The following is a 21,292-nucleotide window of genomic DNA, read 5'->3' on the forward strand; positions in this document are numbered from 1 at the left end:
GTTTAAGTGAAAAGATTGTCAGGATATTATTAAGATTGATTGTTGCTTCTATGTGTGATTGTCTCACCTTTAGCAGCAGCTCAGTGACTTCATAGTGTCCATAGGAGCAGGCGTTATGTAGCGGCACCAGACCACTGTGAAGACACAGTCATAAAAAGATGAGTACAGTGCATCTCACAGAACATTCTACAACAATTGTTAATGATACTATAGTAGTATGTGTAGCTGTCACAGCAAGTCAGTCCCATGATTTGTTCGCCTTAGTTTACACCAGATCTAAGTAAAGAGCTCCAATGTCTGGATGTGAGGACACTGGCTGAAGAATCAAACCGGCCATGACGGCCCAGAAGACAACAGCAGCACGTAACATTGGTACAATAAAATTAATATATAATCTACAATTAATTCTATATTAGTAAATACGCCTTACAAGTTGTTGTTTCAATAATAATGTCAGATCAAATGTAACTGTATTTTCAATTACATCAATTCATAAGCCAGTGTACCATCCAGATATACAATATTGTAAATGTAAATGTTTACGATATATCCTGTGTCCGGACAGTATTCACAGAGCTTCACTTTTTGCACATTTCCTCTTGGGGTGTGGAGATGCAACTGCACAATTCATTTTGTCCTCACTATTCTACACATAATACCAATGTAAAAATAAAAAATGTACATAACCATTCACAGCCTTTGCTCACAAACTTTGTTTATGCACATTTGGCAACAATTACAGCCTCAAGTATTTTTAAATACAATGCCGCAAGCTTGGCACACCTATCTTTGGGCACTTTTGCCCATTCCTCTTTGCAGAACCTCTCTAGCTCCATCAGCTTGAATGAGAAGTGTTGGTTTTCATCCAGGATGTCTACGTACATTGCTGCATTCATCTTAGTACTATATTGACTAGTCTCCCAGTTCCTGCTGCTGAAAAACATGACCATGACCATGACCACGACAAGAAGTCGTCCACGGAGCAGGACAGTGTTGCCAGAAGTGGAACCGGACTTAGAAGCTTTAATAGGAACTCTACAAAATGATGTAAATGAGGTACAAAGCAATGTCAACAATCTCCATGAACAGATTATCAATTGTGTACAAAAATATGTCGCAAGTCTCCAAGAACAGATTATTAGAGAGAGAACAGAATATCGTGATGAAGTGATGGAAACGAAAAAGTTCAGAGAAGACACAGCATTAAAACATGAGATAGAGATGCTGAAAGAGGAGAATGCAACATTGGGCCAACAGTTGAATGCCAAGCAGCAAGACAATACCCATTGGGACAACAGCAGTGTTGTGAACAACATTAAACTAGAGATGGAAGCATTGCACCAAGATGTTAACACTAGATAACACTGATTTGAAGAACTTCAGGGAGGATATGGCTGCATTTAGACAACAGCCACACAACAAGGTGTCACCAATCTGGGGAATATCAGTGTTTTAGAAAACACCAAAGAGGAAATGGATCAGTTTATATACGACAGAATGACATCATCATTGCAGGGCTGCACATCAACCCTCAAACCTATGCAAGAGCAGTTGACAACAGAGGAAAACCAGACAACATGGACGCTGCTTCTACAAGGCAACAAGTGGTCAACTTTCTGCAATCAAAGGGAATTGATGTCGATATTAACACAATTCATGCCTGCATTTCACTGAATGGAAAAGGTAACAACACCACACCAGTCATCATCGTGAAGCTTTCCAACAGGATATCCAAAACTGGCACCTCCCGAAACGCAATGCTGAACTCACCAAGAAAGCCAAGACTTGAGGAAACGGAGGAAAATTCAGGGAACTCGGAGCGCCAATAGCAACATCTCCATCAAACTGAATGGGAGTCCAGAAGCAAGAGTAATAGTTGTCAAAGACATCAAGGATCTGGACGAATATTGAAACTCCCATAGCAACCAAAACAACAACGATAATGGTGTCTGACGGAATCAAACATCAACATTCAAATACAAAATTACAATGCTCCAAGGGATTACCGAACAAAAGAGCTGTGCTCAGGTACACACTCAACTACACTTACGGACATTCATAGAGTAACACAAAAAATTGCTGAACAGGAATATATGGAACTGAAAACCTTCAGCAGCATGGATCACAATAGACCGGAATTAGATAAGGATATAGATCGCGAAACAAATATTTTTTTTTCATACCAAGAATAAATGTTTTTGTTATACAAACAAACAATATATGAAAACATTAAAATCGACAACAAACTGTTGATAATTCATTTAAACAGCAGAAAGTTTGTATGCCTCCTTTCTGAGAGGCGATGGGCTGGGGTGGCAATTCTTGTTGCCCCCCTGCTCAAAGCCTGCACCTTGGACTTTAACCCAGTAGACGAGAGGGTAGGTTCCCTCCGCCTTCGGGTTGGGGGACGGGTCCTGACTGTTGTTTGTGCTTACGCACCAAACGGCAGCTTAGAGTACCCACACTTTTTGGATTCCCTTGAGGGAGTACTGGAGAGTGCTCCCTCGGGTGATTCCTTTGTTCTGCTGGGGGACTTCAATGCTTATGTTGGCAACGACAGTGAAACCTGGAGAGGCGTGATTGGGAAGAATGGCCACCCGGATCTGAACCCAAGTGGTGCTTTGTTATTGGACTTTTGTGCTAGTCACGGATTGTCCATAACAAACACAATGTTCAAACATAAGGGTGTCCATATGTGCACTTGGCACCAGGACACCCTCGGCCGCAGTTCTATGATTGACTTTGTAGTTGTGTCATCGGATTTGCGGCCTCATGTTTTGGACACTTGGGTGAAGAGAGGGGCAGAGCTTTCTACCAATCACCACCTGGTGGTGAGCTGGCTCCGATGGTGGGGGAGGATGCCGGACAGACCTGGCGGGCCCAAATGCATTGTGAGAGTCTGCTGGGAACGCCTACCAGAGTCTCCTATCAGAGAGAGTTTCAATTCCCACCTCCGGAAGAACTTTGAACATTGTCACGAGGGAGGCGCTGGACATTGAGTCCGAGTGGACCATGTTCCGTGCCTCTATTGTCGAGGCGGCTGATTGGAGCTGTGGCCGCAAGGTGGTTGGTGCCTGTTGTGGCGGTAATCCTAGAACCCGCTGGTGGACACCAGCAGTGAGGGATGCCGTCAAGCTGAAGAAAGAGTCCTATCGGGTCCCTTTGGCACATGGGACTCCAGAGGCAGCGGACCTGTACCGACAGGCCAAGTTAAGTGCGGCTTCAGCGGTCGTGGAGGCAAAAACTTGGACGTGGGAGGAGTTTGGGGAAGCCATGGAAAACAACTTCCGGATGGCTTCGAAGTGATTCTGGACCACCATCCGCCGCCTCAGGGGGGGGAAGCAGTGCACGTCAACACCGTGTATGATGAGGTTGGTGTGCTGCTGACCTCTACTGCGGCTGTTGTGGATCGGTGGAGGGAATACTTCGAAGACCTCCTCAATCCCACCAAAACGTCTTCCTATGAGGAAACAGTGCCTGGGGAATCTGTGGTAGGCTCTCCTATTTCCGGGGCTGAGGTTGTCGAGGTAGTTAAAAAGCTCCTCGGTGGAAAGGCCCTGGGGGTTGATGAGATCCGTCCGGAACTCCTTAAGGCTCTGGATGCTGTGGGGCTGTCTTGGTTGACAAGACTCTGCAACATTGCGTGGACATCGGGGAAGGTACCTTTGGATTGGCAGACCGGGGTGGTGGTTCCTCTCTTTAAGAAGGGGAACCGGAGGGTGTGTTCCAACTATCGTGGGATCACACTCCTCAGCCTTCCTGGTAAGGTCTATTCAGGTGTACTGGAGAGCAGGCTACGCCGGATAGTCGAACCTCGGATCCAGGAGGAACAGTGTGTTTTTCGTCCTGGTCGTGGAACGGTAGACCAGCTCTATACTCTCGGCAGAGTCCCTGAGGGTGCATGGAAGTTTGCCCAACCAGTCTACATGTGCTTTGTGGACTTGGAGAAGGCATTCAACCGGGGGGAGTGCTCAGAGAGTATGGGGTATCGGACTGTCTCCCTGTATAATCAGTGTCAGAGCTTGGTCCGCATTGCCGGCAGTAAGTCGGACCCATTTCCAGTGAGGGTTGGACTCCGCCAAGGTTGCCCTTTGTCACCGATTCTGTTCATAACTTTTATGGACAGAATTTCTAGGCGCAGTCAAGGCGTTGAGGGGATCTGGTTTGGTGGCTGCAGGATTAGGTCTCTGCTTTTTGCAGATGATGTGGTCCTGATGGCTTCATCTGGCCAGGATCTTCAGCTCTCACTGGATCGGTTCGCAGCCGAGTGTGAAGCGACTGGGATGAGAATCAGCACCTCCAAGTCCGAGTCCATGGTTCTCGCCCGGAAAAGGGTGGAGTGCCATCTCCAGGTTGGGGAGGAGATCTTGTCCCAAGTGGAGGAGTTCAAGTATCTAGAAGTCTTGTTCACGAGTGAGGGAAGAGTGGATTGTGAGATCGACAGGCGGATCGGTGCGGCGTCTTCAGTAATGCGGACGCTGTATCGATCCGTTGTGGTGAAGAAGGAGCTGAGCCGGAAGGCAAAGCTCTCAATTTACCGGTCGATCTACGTTCCCATCCTCACCTATGGTCATGAGTTTTGGGTTATGACCGAAAGGACAAGATCACGGGTACAAGCGGCCGAAATGAGTTTCCTCCACCGGGAGATAGGGTGAGAAGCTCTGTCATCCGGGAGGAACTCAGAGTAAAGCCGCTGCTCCACATTGAGAGGAGCCAGATGAGGTGGTTCGGGCATCTGCTCAGGATGCAACCCGAACGTCTCCCTAGGGAGGTGTTTAGGGCACGTCCGACCGGCAGGAGGTCACGGGAATACCCAGGACACGTTGGGAAGACTATGTCTCCCAGCTGGCCTGGGAACGCCTCTGGATCCCCCGGGAGGAGCTGGACGAAGTGGCTGGGGAGAGGGAAGTCTGGGCTTTTCTGCTTAGGCTGACCAACAGCATCTCTGTCTGGACTGGAGCCTGCAATGCCTCAGACTGGAAGTCTCTCCAGAGAGTGGTGAGGACGGCAGAAAAGATCATCAGGACTCCTCTTCCTCCAATGCAGGAGATCGCAAAAAGCCGCTGCCTGACCAGGGCTCAGAAAATCTGCAGAGACTCCTCCCAACCCCACCAAGGACTGTTTTCACTGCTGGACTCTAGAAAGAGGTTCCGCAGCCTCCGAAGCAGAACCTCCAGGTTCTGTAACAGCTTCGGAAGTCAATGAGGCTTCCTGATCAGCAGGGGCTTGTATGCAGGAATTAGCATCACAGATAGATGGTCTGAGGAGCCGAGGTGGGGGCGTGGTTCAGCTTTATACGCCTGTCTCATATTACTATACACCAAGTCCAGCTTGCTTCCACCCCTGGTTGCAAAATTCACATATTGATGGAAATTAGGGAAAACGGTTTTCATGTTAGCTTGATTAAAATCCCCTGCCACGATGAAAACTCCCTCTGGATGTGTAGTTTATAAATAAATGATAAATGGGTTATACTTGTATAGCGCTTTTCTACCTTCAAGTTACTCAAAGCGCTTTGACAGTATTTCCACATTTACCCATTCACACACACATTCACACACTGATGGCGGGAGCTGCCATGCAAGGCGCTAACCAGCAGCCATCAGGAGCAAGGGGTGAAGTGTCTTGCCCAAGGACACAACGGACGTGACTGGGATGGTAGAAGGTGGGGATTGAACCCCAGTAACCAGCAACCCTCCGATTGCTGGCACGGTCACTCTACCAACTTCGCCACGCCGTCCCTAAGTTCATTGATGGAGCAGTACAAAACATTCAAAGCTTCTTTGGTGTTAGCACTGGGGGGGAATGTACACTGCTGTGAAGATCATAACACTGAATTCCTTGGGTAAATAAAATGGCCTGCATTTTATAGTTAATAGTTCAACATCAGGAGAGCAGTGACGTGATACTATCTTCCCATTGTTGCACCAGTGAATATTGACGTATATGCAAACACCACCGCCTCGGGATTTACCAGTGAGAGTTCTGCTCCTGTCCGACCGAAACATAGTTAGCCCCTCGATGCATACTGCCTCGTCCGGAACGGATGATTTCAACCACGTTTCTGTTAGAAATATGGCGCAACAGTCTCTCATCTCGCGTCTTGCATTTAAATCCAGCTTCAGGTAATCCAGTTTGTTCTCCAGGGAGCGAACGTTTGAAAGCAGGATGGAAGGAAGCGGCGTTCTGTGGGGATTAGCCTTTAGCTTTGTTGTTAGCCCCGCTCGGCATCCCCGCTTCTGCTTCCGATCACACCGCTTACGTGTCTTCTGTTGACGGTCCCCGCTGGTACTTGACTCTGCTGCGTCAAAGGCCGCTGGATGTAGCCGGCGAAGTATTCCCATGCTAGCGAGGAGGTCCAACGTACACGCATCTTTCAGTCCGAAACGGCCCGATCTATCCACATCCAGAATTGTCTGGCGGTCGTATGTGACCACGGAGTGTCCACGCTGTAAGCCAGCCATGAAATTTACAGAATTGTCCGGTATTTTTGCCAAATTGTTCTATACTATACTACCATGCAAGCCGCAGCCCATCAGGGCGCCGCCATCTCAGGAGACAAAAAGTGTAGAAATTGTGCAGACATATGAGGAAACAACTACAAATGTTCGCTTCATTCACTAACGGTGTTACAAAAAAAGTAAATTAGAATAATACATAATGTTGGATATAGAGAACATACAGACCCTTTATATATTTAATTAAAATTATTATAATTCAACGATTTGGTGCATTTGCAAACAGCTAAAATTATGTGTAAAGCAGAACCTGCTACCCAAGAATGTACAACAACTCTTCTCAAAAAAAGAGGAGAAATATAGCCTTAGAGGAAAATCCAATTTAAAACATTTGTATGTGAGTACAACACTTAAGACCTTTAGAATATCCATATGTGGAATTAAATTATGGAATGATTAAGCAAGGAAATCAAACAAAACACTAATATGATTCAGTTTAAGAGACTGTTCAAACTGCAAGTGTTTACAAAGCACAAAGAAGAACAATTATGATAAACATCTTGAACCTTTAAAAAATGTTTAAAAAAAAAAAAAAAATATCTCAATCATCTCCTCTTTAGCACCCTAGTGGCTCCCTGGAGCTTTTTAAAAGATTTATGAAAATGACAAAAGATGCGGGGAAACAATATATTTTTAGTTTTAACATGGTGTCTGTAGGAGGACAAACATGACACATACCTTCCTAATTGTTAGAAAGCCCAATGTTTAATATGTTTGTGTTCATGCTTCACTGATGAGAGTATTTGGCAAGCGCCATTTTGTCCTCCTAATTTTGGCGGTCCATGAACGAATCGTAGTTGTGTTGTATGAAGAAAAAAAGACGACCGTCAGCACTTTTTATTTCAACAGACTCTCTCTCTGTACCGGGTGTCAAAAGTGTAAAGACCGACCGCACAGTTCCTGTTTTCACAATAAAAGTGCTCCATCTTGCCTGCGCTAACAAAATAAAAGTGTCAGAAAACTAGCGCATACAAGCTAGCAAGCTACGGAGTTAACGCCAATGAATTTCTTATAAAGGGTATAACAAGTATGAAAATGGACAAATAAAAAGCTAAAAACAACCACTTTCATGTTGTGTTGGAAAGAGAAGAGGACTTTTTTTCCCCTCTCCCTAATGTAAATTTGAAGTTGTGGAGTTTATCAGCACAACTGTGAATCCTATTTGATTTCAATCAATGCAAGTCATGAGAATAAGGAAACACACCATCTTATGTTCTTGTCTTCATGAAAGAAGGAAATCTACATGTGTTAAAGTGTTAAAAATGTTTGTATTTTTATTAAACACCTTGAATATGTGAACACAAAACAACTATTTTATATATAATATATATATTTATATATAATATATATATATATAAATATATACATATATACTGTATATATATATATACATATATATATATATATATATATATATATACATATATATATATATATATATATATATATATATATATATATATACACACATATATATATATATATATATATATATATATATATATATATATATATATATATATATATATATATATATATATATATATATATATATATATGTATGTGTGGGAAAAAATCACAAGACTACTTCATCTCTACAGGCCTGTTTCATGAGGGGTTCCCTCAATCATCAGGAGATTTTAATAGAAGCATTCACATACCATGGTTTATATAGGGCACAGAACGGGTAGGTACAGGCAGGCGTAGGGGCGTGGTGATTGGCTCATGTGTTACCTAGGAGGTGTTTCCGTCTGTGACGGCATGCTGATACAATTTCGCTGCGCTTGTTGAGGGATGACAGGTCTGGGCGGTGTATAATAAACAGTGTGTAGGATTAACCTAGGGAGAGTTCAAAGCCAGATGGAACAATCACAAGGCTTCTTTCAGGAACCAAAGCCTGCAGAATACTACAGAACTCAGCAAGCACATTTGGAACCTCAAAGACAATAATGTTGAATATTCAATAACATGGCAAATTCTTGCACCCGCACACCTTACAACAGTGGTAATAAAAGATGCAACCTATGCTTAAAAGAGAAACTGTTTATTATATACCGCCCAGACCTGTCATCCCTCAACAAGCGCAGCGAAATTGTATCAGCATGCCGTCACAGACGGAAACACCTCCTAGGTAACACATGAGCCAATCACCACGCCCCTACGCCTGCCTGTACCTACCCGTTCTGTGCCCTATATAAACCATGGTATGTGAATGCTCCTATTAAAATCTCCTGATGATTGAGGGAACCCCTCATGAAACAGGCCTGTAGAGATGAAGTAGTCTTGTGATTTTTTTCCCCCACACATACATATATTGCGCTCTACCACGGTATCGAGCACAATTTTTTGGATCATCTAATTAAGACATATATATATATATATATATGTCTTAATTAGATGATCCAAAAAATGCATTCAAATGAAATAAACATTTGAATGCATCAGTCTGTGTGCAATGAATAAATATAATGTACAAGTTACACCTTTTGAATGCAATTACTGAAATAAATCAAGTTTTTCAAAATATTCTAATTTACTGGCTTTTACCTGTATATATATATATATATATATATATATATATATATATATATATATATATATATATATATATATATATATATATATATATACATACAGGTAAAAGCCAGTAAATATATATATATATATATATATATATATATATATATATATATATATATATATATATATATATATACACACACACAGGTAAAAGCCAGTAAATTAGAATATTTTGAAAAACTTGATTTATTTCAGTAATTGCATTCAAAAGGTGTAACTAGTACATTATATTTATTCATTGCACACAGACTGATGCATTCAAATGTTTATTTCATTTAATTTTGATGATTTGAAGTGGCAACAAATGAAAATCCAAAATTCCGTGTGTCACAAAATTAGAATATTACTTAAGGCTAATACAAAAAAAGGATTTTTAGAAATGTTGGCCAACTGAAAAGTATGAAAATGAAAAATATGAGCATGTACAATACTCAATACTTGGTTGGAGCTCCTTTTGCCTCAATTGCTGCGTTAATGCGGCGTGGCATGGAGTCGATGAGTTTCTGGCACTGCTCAGGTGTTATGAGAGCCCAGGTTGCTCTGATAGTGGCCTTCAACTCTTCTGCGTTTTTGGGTCTGGCATTCTGCATCTTCCTTTTCACAATACCCCACAGATTTTCTATGGGGCTAAGGTCAGGGGAGTTGGCGGGCCAATTTAGAACAGAAATACCATGGTCCGTAAACCAGGCACGGGTAGATTTTGCGCTGTGTGCAGGCGCCAAGTCCTGTTGGAACTTGAAATCTCCATCTCCATAGAGCAGGTCAGCAGCAGGAAGCATGAAGTGCTCTAAAACTTGCTGGTAGACGGCTGCGTTGACCCTGGATCTCAGGAAACAGAGTGGACCGACACCAGCAGATGACATGGCACCCCAAACCATCACCCAACCATGCAAATTTTGCATTTCCTTTGGAAATCGAGGTCCCAGAGTCTGGAGGAAGACAGGAGAGGCACAGGATCCACGTTGCCTGAAGTCTAGTGTAAAGTTTCCACCATCAGTGATGGTTTGGGGTGCCATGTCATCTGCTGGTGTCGGTCCACTCTGTTTCCTGAGATCCAGGGTCAACGCAGCCGTCTACCAGCAAGTTTTAGAGCACTTCATGCTTCCTGCTGCTGACCTGCTCTATGGAGATGGAGATTTCAAGTTCCAACAGGACTTGGCGTCTGCACACAGCGCAAAATCTACCCGTGCCTGGTTTACGGACTATGGTATTTCTGTTCTAAATTGGCCCGCCAACTCCCCTGACCTTAGCCCCATAGAAAATCTGTGGGGTATTGTGAAAAGGAAGATGCAGAATGCCAGACCCAAAAACGCAGAAGAGTTGAAGGCCACTATCAGAGCAACCTGGGCTCTCATAACACCTGAGCAGTGCAAGAAACTCATCGACTCCATGCCACGCCGCATTAACGCAGTAATTGAGGCAAAAGGAGCTCCAACCAAGTATTGAGTATTGTACATGCTCATATTTTTCATTTTCATACTTTTCAGTTGGCCAACATTTCTAAAAATCCCTTTTTTGTATTAGCCTTAAGTAATATTCTAATTTTGTGACACACGGAATTTTGGATTTTCATTTGTTGCCACTTCAAATCATCAAAATTAAATGAAATAAACATTTGAATGCATCAGTCTGTGTGCAATGAATAAATATAATGTACAAGTTACACCTTTTGAATGCAATTACTGAAATAAATCAAGTTTTTCAAAATATTCTAATTTACTGGCTTTTACCTGTATAGATATATATGTATGTAGGTATGTATGTATGTATATGAGATAGATCCCCTTCACTTGGTCATTTGATAAAAAGCATGCCTGCTGAGAAAGTGGGCATCCCTGGTTTACATGTGTAACTTTCTTCGACGCTGCCACAGAGAGACGTGTTTTATGTCACTCCTTCTTTATCTCATTTTGACAACAAAACGTTTAATGCTGTGCGTAAATGCACAAAGGTGAGCTTTGTTGATGTTGTTGACTTGTGTTGACAAGCTTTTTTGACTTGTGTGGAATGTTTATGAGGCATATTTGGTCAGTGCATGGCTGCAAGCTAATCGATGCTAACATGCTGTATAGGGTAGCATCATTATCCCTCGTTTGTAGGAACATTTGAGCAAATTTAATTTTCATTACTTATGTCCTCTGTGTATTTTATTCATATTTGCATGCCTCATGACACATTATATGTGTGTAATAGTGGCTACATTTCTGATAGTTGTTTGTGTGCCATGTTGTTCCAGAGTCCAGACCACAGCAAACGTTATCCAGCATGCAAAGTTTGTAATAAATTAATTAGAAGAAGACAGCCTACCATTTCCTTTAACATGGACACACACATCGATACCATTGGTAATTCTAAGCCAGTACTTTCCAGGAATTCTTTCTGAGAAGTCTCCGTTTTACCAATGTTGTACAATGTTGTAAAAATGTATAGAATAAATATTACATTTTAACATTTCTGTCAAAGAAGATTTGTGTCAGCCTGCGACACAGGTTTTTTTTTAAACGCCGTGGTGCCAGGCTATGACAGCGTGACCATTGGGTTGTTGGTCACCTCCCTGACTAGACTAAGATGAATGCAGCAATGTACACAGACATCCTAGATGAAAACCAATGCTTCCCAGCCAACCTCATGGCGCTTGAGAGGAATGGGTAAAACTGTCCAAAGATAGGTGTGCCAAGCTTGTGGCATTGTATTCAAAAAGACATTGTGAATACCTTCCGGATGCGCTGCACTTTGTATATTCAGGAGCAGTGCATCTGCAATATTCAATAGTAGCTTGCCCAATAATAATTAAAAAATGTGAATAGTGAGTCTTTTTTTTTGACCGGCTTTAATAGTTTTTTTTACTGCTGATGTATACTGTTGTACAGTACATTTACATACCCTTTGTCCTTGGCATGAACATCTGCTCCGTGTTGTAGCAACAGCTGAACTATCCTCACTCTGTTGTATCCCGCAGCCAGGTGGAGCGGAGTGGACTAGAGAGACATAAAAAAAGAGGACAATGTGAGCATAGGAGGAAGCTAGAGCTGTTCGAACTTTAACTTGCATCTGTGCAGCGCTGTATGACGGCTTACTGTCCTGATTACATTACAATTACTCAGTCAAGCGTGTTGCTACAAACATTTCTTCTGTGAAAACTGTGTTATTGTTCCATTCCTAGACAAGACGGCAGCAATAAAGAATATATTTCCTCCATAAAACTGATGTAAAACTTCAGCAATAAATGTTTTAATATGGGACTTAGATGAGAAGCTTCAGCTTGCTGTGCGGAGTTTCCAAAGTTGGAGGACTAGTGGAAAATACTGCGAAAAAAGCCCTAACAATTGCATTCTCCTAAAACAACGGTGTCAATCTTGTTTTTTTATGAAGGACCACACCCTTATGAACATAAATGTATAAGAAATCCTCTCGTGATATTATTACACAATTTCCAATTAATTTGATTACTATATATTTTGGGGCGTACATTGTAAAAAAGAAACCAAATGTAGAGTTTACGGTAAAAAAAAAAATCCAGCTCAGTTGCCAGAATATTACCGTAAAATGTATACAGCATGCTACTGTTGTCAATGTAAAATATGTTGCAAATTTTACAGCGTACCATTTGATGGATAACTTGCTTTGAGATCATGAGTCAAGCATATATTTAAACAAAATATTTTTTGGAATGTTTGATATTTGTTGCAGTATTAAATTATATTTAAGTTTTTAATAATATTTGTTGCATTATTCGATAACATTCAAGTTTTTTTCTGTCAAAATTGAAAGAACGAATACATTTAGTAAGAAAGGATAAATTACTTGTTATTGACACACGTTATTTCCAGGCTTTCCCGGGCCATATCAAACAATGTGCCTTGAGTTTGACACCTGTGTCCTAAGACATCAGCTGTATGTGATGAAAAAAACAGCTACTACATGACTGATTATATCTTAATTTCTTCGTCATCATGAGAATCTTTTTGAATTTGAATCATGCCCCACACAAGTCTAATGTAGCCATCAACTACCAAATGTGCAATGTTGTCTTTTGTATATCAACCTAATTGTCAAATAATCTCCTTCAATACATTATTGTTCTACATTTGAATACAAAAGAACATTGAGATTAGAACACATAAAATTCAGAATTATGGCGGGAAATTAAAATGACTAGAGCAAAAAATTTAATCGAAGATCAATCAGAGAATTAACTTTTGGGGGGGATTCTGTGGCAGTCTCAAGAAGAAAAATAAGTATAACTCCAACATCTCTCCAACACGAAGATAAGGGTGTGTGTTTTATTGATTTTATTTTCTACAACTGTAGTTAACTTATTTGAACACTTGTATGACCAGAATGTTAAGGTATCACCAACACAGTTTATAGGATAGGATATACTTTTATTAATCCCACAATGGGGAAATTACGTTGTTGCAGTGCAGGTTTTTACATACAGTAACAGAAGTAAAGTGTAATGAAAAACATTTGTTTTTAAAATAAATACTATATATCGCTCACTAATATGAATAGATGGAAGATAAAATACAACAAAAAACCGCTAACACCCGAATTGCACACCACAAAAAAAAAAAGGTTTTGTCAAGAGTTTAACCCTGAAACTGATTATTTCTATTGCCATTATTTTGTTATTATAAAAACCCCGTTTCCATATGAGTTGGGAAATTGTGTTAGATGTAAATATAAAAGGAATACATACATCCATCCATCCATTTTCTACCGCTTAATCCCTTCGGGGTCGCGGGGGGCGCTGGAGCCTATCTCAGCTACAATCGGGCGGAAGGCGGGGTACACCCTGGACAAGTCGCCACCTCATCACAGGGCCAACACAGATAGACAGATAACATTCACACTCACATTCACACACTAGGGCCAATTTAGTGTTGCCAATCAACCTATCCCCAGGTGCATGTCTTTGGAGGTGGGAGGAAGCCGGAGTACCCGGAGGGAACCCACGCAGTCACGGGGAGAACATGCAAACTCCACACAGAAAGATCCCGAGGCCGGGATTGAACTCACGACTACTCAGGACCTTCGTATTGTGAGGCAGACGCACTAACCCTTCTTCCACCGTGCTGCCAAAAGGAATACAATGATTTGCAAATCCTTTTCAACCCATATTCAATTGAATGCATTACAAAGACAAGATATTTGATGTTCAAACTCAAAAACTTTTTTTTTTTTTTGCAAATAATAATTAACTTTGAATTTCATGGCTGCAACACGTGCCAAAGTAGTTGGGAAAAGACATGTTCACCACTGTGTTATATCACCTTTTCTTTTAACAACACTCAATAAACGATTGCGAACTGAGGAAACTAATTGTTGAAGCTTTGAAAGTGGAATTCTTTCCCATTCTTGTTTTATGTAGAGCTTCAGTCGTTCAACAGTCCGGGGTCTCCGCTGTCGTATTTTACGCTTCATAATGCGCCACACATTTTCGATGGGAGACAGTTCTGGACTGCAGGCGGGCCAGGAAAGTACCCGCACTCTTTTTTTACGAAGCCACACTGTTGTAACACGTGCTGAATGTGGCTTGGCAAAAAGACGGCGCTTAGATGGCAGCATATGTTGTTCCAAAACCTTTCAGCATTAATGCTGCCTTCACAGATGTGTAAATTACCCATGCCTTGGGCACTAATGCACCCCCATACCATCACAGATGCTGGCTTTTGAACTTTGCGCCGATAACAGTCTGGATGGTTCGCTTCCCCTTTTGTCCGGATGACACGATGTCGAATATTTCCAAAAACTATTTGAAATGTGGACTCGTCAGACCACAGAACACTTTTCCACTTTGCATCAGTCCATCTTAGATGATCTCGGGCCCAGAGAAGCCGGCGGCGTTTCTGGATGTTGTTGATAAATGGCTTTCGCTTTGCATAGTAGAGCTTTAACTTGCACTTACAGATGTAGCGACGAACTGTATTTAGTGACAGTGGTTTTCTGAAGTGTTCCTGAGCCTATGTGGTGATATCCTTTAGAGATTGATGCCGGTTTTTGATACAGTGCCGTCTGAGGGATCGAAGGTCACGGTCATTCAATGTTGGTTTCCGGCCATGCCGCTTACGTGGAGTGATTTCTCCAGATTCTCTGAACCTTTTGATGATATTATGGACCGTAGATGTTGAAATCCCTAAATTTCTTGCAATTGCACTTTGAGAAACGTTGTTCTTAAACTGTTTGACTATTTGCTCACGCAGTTGTGGACAAATGGGTGTAACTCGCCCCATCCTTTCTTGTGAAAGACTGAGCATTTTTTGTGAAGCTGTTTTTATACCCAATCATGGCACCCACCTGTTCCCAATTAGCCTGCACACCTGTGGGATGTTCCAAATAAGTGTTTGATGAGCATTCTTCAACTTTATCAGTATTTATTGCCACCTTTCCCAACTTCTTTGTCAGGTGTTGCTGGCATCAAATTCTAAAGTTAATGATTATTTGCAAAAAAAAAAATGTTTATCAGTTTGAACATCAAATATGTTGTCTTTGTAGCATATTCAACTGAATATGGGTTGAAAATGATTTGCAAATCATTGTATTCCGTTTATATTTACATCTAACACAATTTCCCAACTCATATGGAAACGGGGTTTGTACATCTTCATCCCAGCTGACATTGGGCAAGAAGACTGGACTGGTCGTCAGTCAATCACATGTTGTATAGACGAATAACCATTCACACTTAAGATTCTTCAATTAGCGTTAACATGCGAAGTAACAGAGATTTGCCAACATACATTCAAAATCTCCTGACTGGGAGGTCAGGCCGACATGCAAACAAAACTAAAAGTGGCTATCATGCATGCTATAATATTTAAAATAAAACAATTATCCATCCATTTTCTACCGCTTGTCCCTTTTTTTGGGGGAGGGTCGCGGGAGCCTATCTCAGCTGCGTTCGGGCGGAAGGCGGGATACACCCTGGACAAGTCGCCACCTCATCACAGGGCCAACACAGATAGACAGACAACATTCACACTCACATTCACACACTAGGGCCAATTTAGTGTTGCCAATCAACCTATCCCCAGGTGCATGTTTTTGGCGGTGGGAGGAAGCCGCAGTACTCGGAGGGAACCCACGCAGTCACGGGAGAACATGAAAACTCCACACACAAAGATACCGAGCCTCGGGATTGAACCCAGGACTGCTCAGGACCTTCGTATTGTGAGGCACATGCACTAACCCCTGTTCCACCGTGCTGCCCTAAAACAATTATGACATGGACTTGTACAATCAAGTGGAATTTCCCCCTTTTATTCAATTAGAGATGAACAAGTTTCTTGAAAAAAACGCATCTCATTTCATGATGTCTGCAGGCTGTGAGGCAGCGCTCGGCCAAGACTCTTATATATGAGATGTGACAGCAGCATTTGGAAGGAGCAGGACATATTAGTCATCATCCTCATTGTAAATGCAGCATCATTGGGTGTGTGTGTGTGTGTGTGTGTGTGTGTGTGTGTGTGTGTGTTTCTGCCAGTGCCTTTGTTGGTTCACTCAGCATGTACAAACAAGTGTTAAGATTTAATCAGGTCCTGAGAACATCTTTAAGCTACTAGCAACACATGTACTGTTACATCATGTCAAGCCGAAGAGTTAAAGGCTGTCAATCTACCATTTATGTAAGAATTGGGGTGGGAGGAACTTGTATGATAGACACTGTATTTAAAAATAATTTAACAGGCTATATTATTTATTTCCATCCATCCATCCATTTTCTACCGCTTATTCCCTTTTGGGGTCGCGGGGGGCGCTGGAGCCTATCTCAGCTACAATCGGGCGGAAGGCGGGTACACCCTGGACAAGTCGCCACCTCATCGCAGGGCCAACACAGATAGACAGACAACATTCACACTCACATCCACACACTATGGCCAATTTAGTGTTGCCAATCAACCTATCCCCAGGTGCATGTCTTTGGAGGTGGGAGGAAGCCGGAGTACCCGGAGGGAACCCACGCAGTCAGGGGGAGAACATGTAAACTCCACACAGAAAGATCCCGAGCCCGGGATTGAACCCAAGACTACTCAGGACCTTCGTATTGTGAGGCAGATGCACTAACCCCTCTGCCACCGTGAAGCCCTTATTATTTATTTAATTTTCTATATTTCAACAGAAAAGAGAAAATAACGTTATGACCCTCTGTGTTTCGTTTATGTAAGCACAATATTTCTGCCACCACAACAAAGCAGCTGGCAAGGTTAAGGTCGGCTCAGGCTGTTAACACAATTCCTCAGCATGATGAGACCACATGATATGCTCTCATCCTGCAATAACACATGTATTGAACATCCAGAGAGATTTAGGGACCATGTTGCTACAAAACTGTATCTCAACAAACAAAAAAAGGGTTACAATAGCTGAATGTCAGGTGATATAAAAGAGAAGGGAGTTAAATGTCTAAACATGACTACCAAACAGATTTTTAAAATTGTATTTTGATGTCAGCACATGTCTACTGTTTATTGAAGTGAGTCTTAGAGGTACAATGTTATGCTAATTTTAATTTCAAGACCCATTGGATATATTTAAATTATACACCTTGTCCGACTGCAAGTGAACAAAGGCTATAATTTAGACCAAGGGTGGGCAAACTACGGCCCGCGGGTCACATCCGGCCCATTAATCCCTTTAATCCGGCCCGACAAAGATCTGTTTTGAGGATTTTCACAACAAAACTAATACTAGGGTTATCAACAACACTGCTCTCACTAAAAGAGAATGTAAGTGGTTAACCCTTTAATACCATGTGTATGTTTCTTTGATGATATTATATTGTTAAAAATAGATGTATTATGATTAAAATAGGGCTTCACGGTGGAAGAGGGGTTAGTGCATCTGCCTCACAATACGAAGGTCCTGAGTAGTCTTGGGTTCAATCCCGGGCTCGGGATCTTTCTGTGTGGAGTTTGCATGTCCTCCCCGTGACTGCGTGGGTTCCCTCCGGGTACTCCGGCTTCCTCCCACTTCCAAAGACATGCACCTGGGGATAAGTTGATTGGCAACACTAAATTGGCCCTAGTGTGTGGATGTGAGTGTGAATGTTGTCTGTCTATCTGTGTTGGCCCTGCGATGAGGTGGCGACTTGTCCAGGGTGTACCCCGCCTTCCGCCCGATTGTAGCTGAGATAGGCTCCAGCGCCCCCCGCGACCCCAAAGGGAATAAGCGGTAGAAAATGGATGGATGGATGATTAAAATAGCCCATGTTTGATAAGCCGACTCTTAGTTCCAACAGCTTTGAAATGCATCATGTGCTCGCCTGGCCCGTCTGTCAAATTTCAACAGCCAATGTGGCCCCTGAGCCAAAAAGTTTGCCCGCCCCTGACTTAGACCCTCTACTTTGTTGTGTCTAATAATCTAAAAGCCTTTCTGAAGGCAGTTGAGGTTGGAGGAGAGGAGAGGAATCTAGTGAGGGAAATAAAGACAAGAGGAGAACAATGTGGAGGGTAAGATCCAGCCAAGTTCAAAATACTCGTTTTTTTCTGCCTTTCTGCTCTGAACAATTTGTTGGTGTTCCTCCACAGAAAGAGAAACTGAATGAGCGGTGATGACATTTACTCGCATCAAAGCTAAAATAATAACGTCAGGCATCCCTTCGTCAAAATGTTCTCTCTTACTGCAATTGTCAAGTTGTTCCCATGACAACAATGACTGCTACTGTCAGCCGTTACCTAACTACGCAGCACAATCAATCTCGGAGAGTGAAAAATTATTGTGACCGCTTTGTTGCGTACATACACCATCAGTACATCCAAAGTAGAGCAAATAGACCATTTGACATAGGGGTTGCAGCTTAGTTAAGGGTGTAGCTTAAGTTCTCACAGGTGATTAGGGCTGCAACTAACAATTTTTTTTAATAGTCGACCAGACAGCTATTATTTGGTGGGCGGGGTTAGGGGGGGCGGGGTTTGGTGGTAGCGGGGGGTGTATATTGTAGCGTCCCGTAAAAGTTAGTGCTGCAAGGGATTCTGGGTATTTGTTCTGTTGTGCTTATGTTGTGTTACGGTGCGGATGTTCTCCCGAAATGTGTTTGTCATTCTTGTTTGGTGTGGGTTCACAGTGTGGCGCATATTTGTAACAGTGTTAAAGTTGTTTATACAGCCACCCTCAGTGTGACCTGTATGGCTGTTGATCAAGTATGCCTTGCAGTCACTCATGTGTGTGTAAAAAAACGCATATATTATACGCTGTTTGAATGGAGGAAAAGCGAACGTGACGACAGGTTGTAGAGGACGCTAAAGACAGTGTCGTTAAGGCACGCCCCCAATATTGTTGTCCGGGGGGAAATCGGGAGAAATTTGGGAGAATGGTTGCCCCGGGAGATTTTCGGGAGGGGCACTGAAAGGCACGGGAGTCTCCCGGGAAAATCGGGAGGGTTGTCAAGTATGGTGTGATCTACTAAGATTGCATGTACAGTTGACAACTGGTGCAGACCGCCTCATTTAAATGAGGTTTTTGCATTTACTTTGCGGCTTTCACCATTAAGACATTCTCAATTACTGGACATCCACGTTATCATGCTCCTACCTGTGGTGTTTTGAAATATGCAGCAGACATCTACAGTATTATGTACCACTTTTTCTGGGCATTTTAGAGGCAGTCCTGCTGTGCATCTACAGTACAACCCACTTGTTTGTTTCTACTTAACTCACTGGTTCTTCTTTATAATTTTTGGTATGATATATGTGTAGATTGTATTCGCTGATTTAGTCCGGTTCCTGCTGTTTTTGATTTTTGTTGTTATTGTCTCTCTCTGTCTTACACCCCTCTTGTCCCTGCAATTCCCCAGTGTTTCTTTTGTTCTTCTTTCTGCCCCCTCCTACTCGGGTCCTGCTGCCCCAAACACTAAATATATCCATTTAATGAAGTCAAATAAAAATAAGGCAACAAGAGAAATATCCTACACTTCTCTTTTGTAAAACAAATCTGTACAGCAGATATGGGCATCTACAAGAACAATATGATTTGCCTAAGTAAACAAAACATATTTAAAAAAAATAAAAATAAAAATAAATCCACTGTTTTGGCATGCTGAACTTTGAAGATGCGCTCATGGAAGCAACTGACATAAACTGCGAGCAGGCGCTGGAATGTTCAAGATGCAACAAAATGCATATTTCAAGAAGTGTGTACATACATGTATACTGTATATGAAAAAACTAATGTCACAAAAAAAACCTCACGAGCAATCACCAACATGCATTTAATTTGTTTTAATAAGCCCTGCAAGTCATCCAGCAGTGATAAAATTATGTTGTTGAATAGAAACTATGTCTAACACTTTTTATTTTTGACAGTCCATATGTCACTATTGCTTGCGGCTTTCACCTCACTGTCCCAGCTTCCGTCTGCTCCAACGTCTCACTCTTCCTTAGTGCTGGCTTCTATAAGCAGTAGTGTATTCAGCTTCAAAAGTATAAGGTTGTAAATCCTTTTTTGTCCAAAAATAATTGTCTTCGTTGTCTGTTACCATGTTTGCTATGATTAGAAAACATACTGGTGTTTGATTCTGGAAGTAGAAACACACATTTGCTGCCAAAAGTCAGACGTTCACTGCTATGGAAACAGAAATCAATGCGTGGAAGAAATCAGTCCCGGAAATGATTGAAATGATCAAAATATTGAACATATTACATATTGTTACGAAGGTGTCTGTTGCTACATCATATATGGACTTGCAGTGTGTGTATAAAACGTTGCTGGAGGGTTTTGAAGTTGTTTAGAGGGTTTTGAAGGCTACAACGATAACTCCAGTTTAGCCGTATCTTCAAGCGTTTTTTATCATCTTTAAAATTGTTTAAAAAAAAAAACATGTGTTCTTGTCTCTCATAATGATTGTGAACCATAGGCAACATTCATAAAAAAAGTGCAGTTTCCAGAGGTGGGACCAAGTCATTGTTTTGCAAGTCACAAGTAAGTCTCAAGTCTTTGCCCTCAAGTCCGAGTCAAGTCCCGAGTCAAGACAGGCAAGCCCCGAGTCAAGTCCAAAGTCAAGACTGGAAAGTCTCAAGTCAAGTCCTAAGTCCTGCATTTTGAGTTTCGAGTCCTTTCAAGTCCTTTTAACCACAGACTAATATATTAACACAGATTGTGTATGCTTTTCAAACGCTGTATTTATTTATTAAAACAAGTGCATTTTAAATTGCAGGAAAGAAAATTGTGCTGACATTGCACTTTATAATAGCACT

The 21,292-nt window shown here is 41.9% G+C and overlaps 1 protein-coding gene across 1 annotated transcript in view; it reads right to left on the bottom strand.

Moving 5' to 3' along the window:
• Positions 1 to 21,292, bottom strand: part of LOC133574480 (poly [ADP-ribose] polymerase tankyrase-1-like) — a 309,074-nt gene that overhangs the window by 82,220 nt on the left and 205,562 nt on the right. The window contains exons 7-8 of the mRNA XM_061926639.2: positions 11,982 to 12,076; positions 68 to 134 (exon numbers count right to left, since the gene is read on the bottom strand). Coding sequence (XP_061782623.1) covers positions 68 to 134; positions 11,982 to 12,076 — 162 coding nt within the window. The remainder of the gene's footprint in view (positions 1 to 67; positions 135 to 11,981; positions 12,077 to 21,292) is intronic.

This window comes from Nerophis lumbriciformis, linkage group LG32 (genome assembly GCF_033978685.3).
Source record: "Nerophis lumbriciformis linkage group LG32, RoL_Nlum_v2.1, whole genome shotgun sequence".
In the NCBI taxonomy this organism is placed as follows: Eukaryota; Metazoa; Chordata; class Actinopteri; order Syngnathiformes; family Syngnathidae; genus Nerophis; species Nerophis lumbriciformis.